This window comes from Serpula lacrymans (assembly GCF_000218685.1).
Source record: "Serpula lacrymans var. lacrymans S7.9 unplaced genomic scaffold SERLAscaffold_2, whole genome shotgun sequence".
Classification (NCBI taxonomy): domain Eukaryota; kingdom Fungi; phylum Basidiomycota; class Agaricomycetes; order Boletales; family Serpulaceae; genus Serpula; species Serpula lacrymans.
The window spans coordinates 2,951,223-2,952,111 of NW_006763291.1; the positions used below are offsets into that span (position 1 = coordinate 2,951,223).

At 53.9% G+C, this 889-nt stretch overlaps 1 protein-coding gene across 1 annotated transcript; it reads right to left on the minus strand.

The window, feature by feature from the left end:
• Positions 1–7: 7 nt before the first annotated feature.
• Positions 8–731, minus strand: SERLADRAFT_433824 (uncharacterized protein; the record flags this gene model as incomplete). The annotated part of the gene is made up of 2 exons (XM_007314055.1): positions 8–29; positions 111–731. Coding segments are annotated over 2 exons (643 nt in total), but the record flags the coding sequence as incomplete, so codon positions are not given.
• Between the last annotated feature and the right edge of the window lie 158 nt (positions 732–889).

Sequence of the window (889 nt, forward strand, 5' to 3'; positions counted from 1 at the left end):
CACAGACGCTCGCAGCGTCGTTCGTAACCCTAAAGGAAAAAAAAAAAAAAGAAAGAAAAAAATCGAATCAGACGCGCAAAAATCGAGTCAAGTCCACTCAAAACACTTACCACGCGATATAGCAAATTCCGCTCCACTTCGTCCATTCCTCCCAACCGCCCGGCTACGTACAACCGCTGGGTGTTTGCATCGACGGCACCAAAAGAGACCGTCGCCAAAGCGGCTTTCACCGGCGTCGATGGACTTGAATGTATCGTCGGACTATGTGACCTCTTCCTCTTCAGACTTCCTCCCCGGTCGGGCGCAGTCTCGGGGCATTGGACAGAGCGCTCCATCTCCCGAGCGCACGCTTCTTTCGAAGGGAGGGTAAATGACTCCCACCAGGGGGATTGACTTGTCGTCGCCTCAAGAGGAGTCTCGCTTGCGTGAAACGCAATTGCGTTCGATGGTGCCGAAGCCGGTACGCTGCGCCAAGAGGGGCCCAACTCCAGAGGCGCAGAACACGAGGGTACGGGAGGTAGTGATACGGGTATCGCAGAGACCACAGTAGACGGCTGCTGTGCTTGTACAGGGATGTAAAGGTTGTGGGATTCTACCGGCGGCATCGAGCCGTTTTGATCGAACGAAAGCCATGTCGACGAAACTACCGCTGGCTCGAATTGGCTTTGCACGTGTGCAATGGGGGGTTGCTGTAACGTGAAAAGAGGCGGTCCAAAAAACTCATATTGCATTGGGGGAGTGGCCGTTTCAAAGTGAAAAGGTTGAAATAGCTGAGGCTGAGGCTGGAACGAGGTGCTTTGGAATGTGCTCTGGGTATGAGATGGCCTGTCACACAGCGCAGTAGTAACATTGTTGGGGTGATGAGAGGACTGGGAAATGGTGGAGCGAG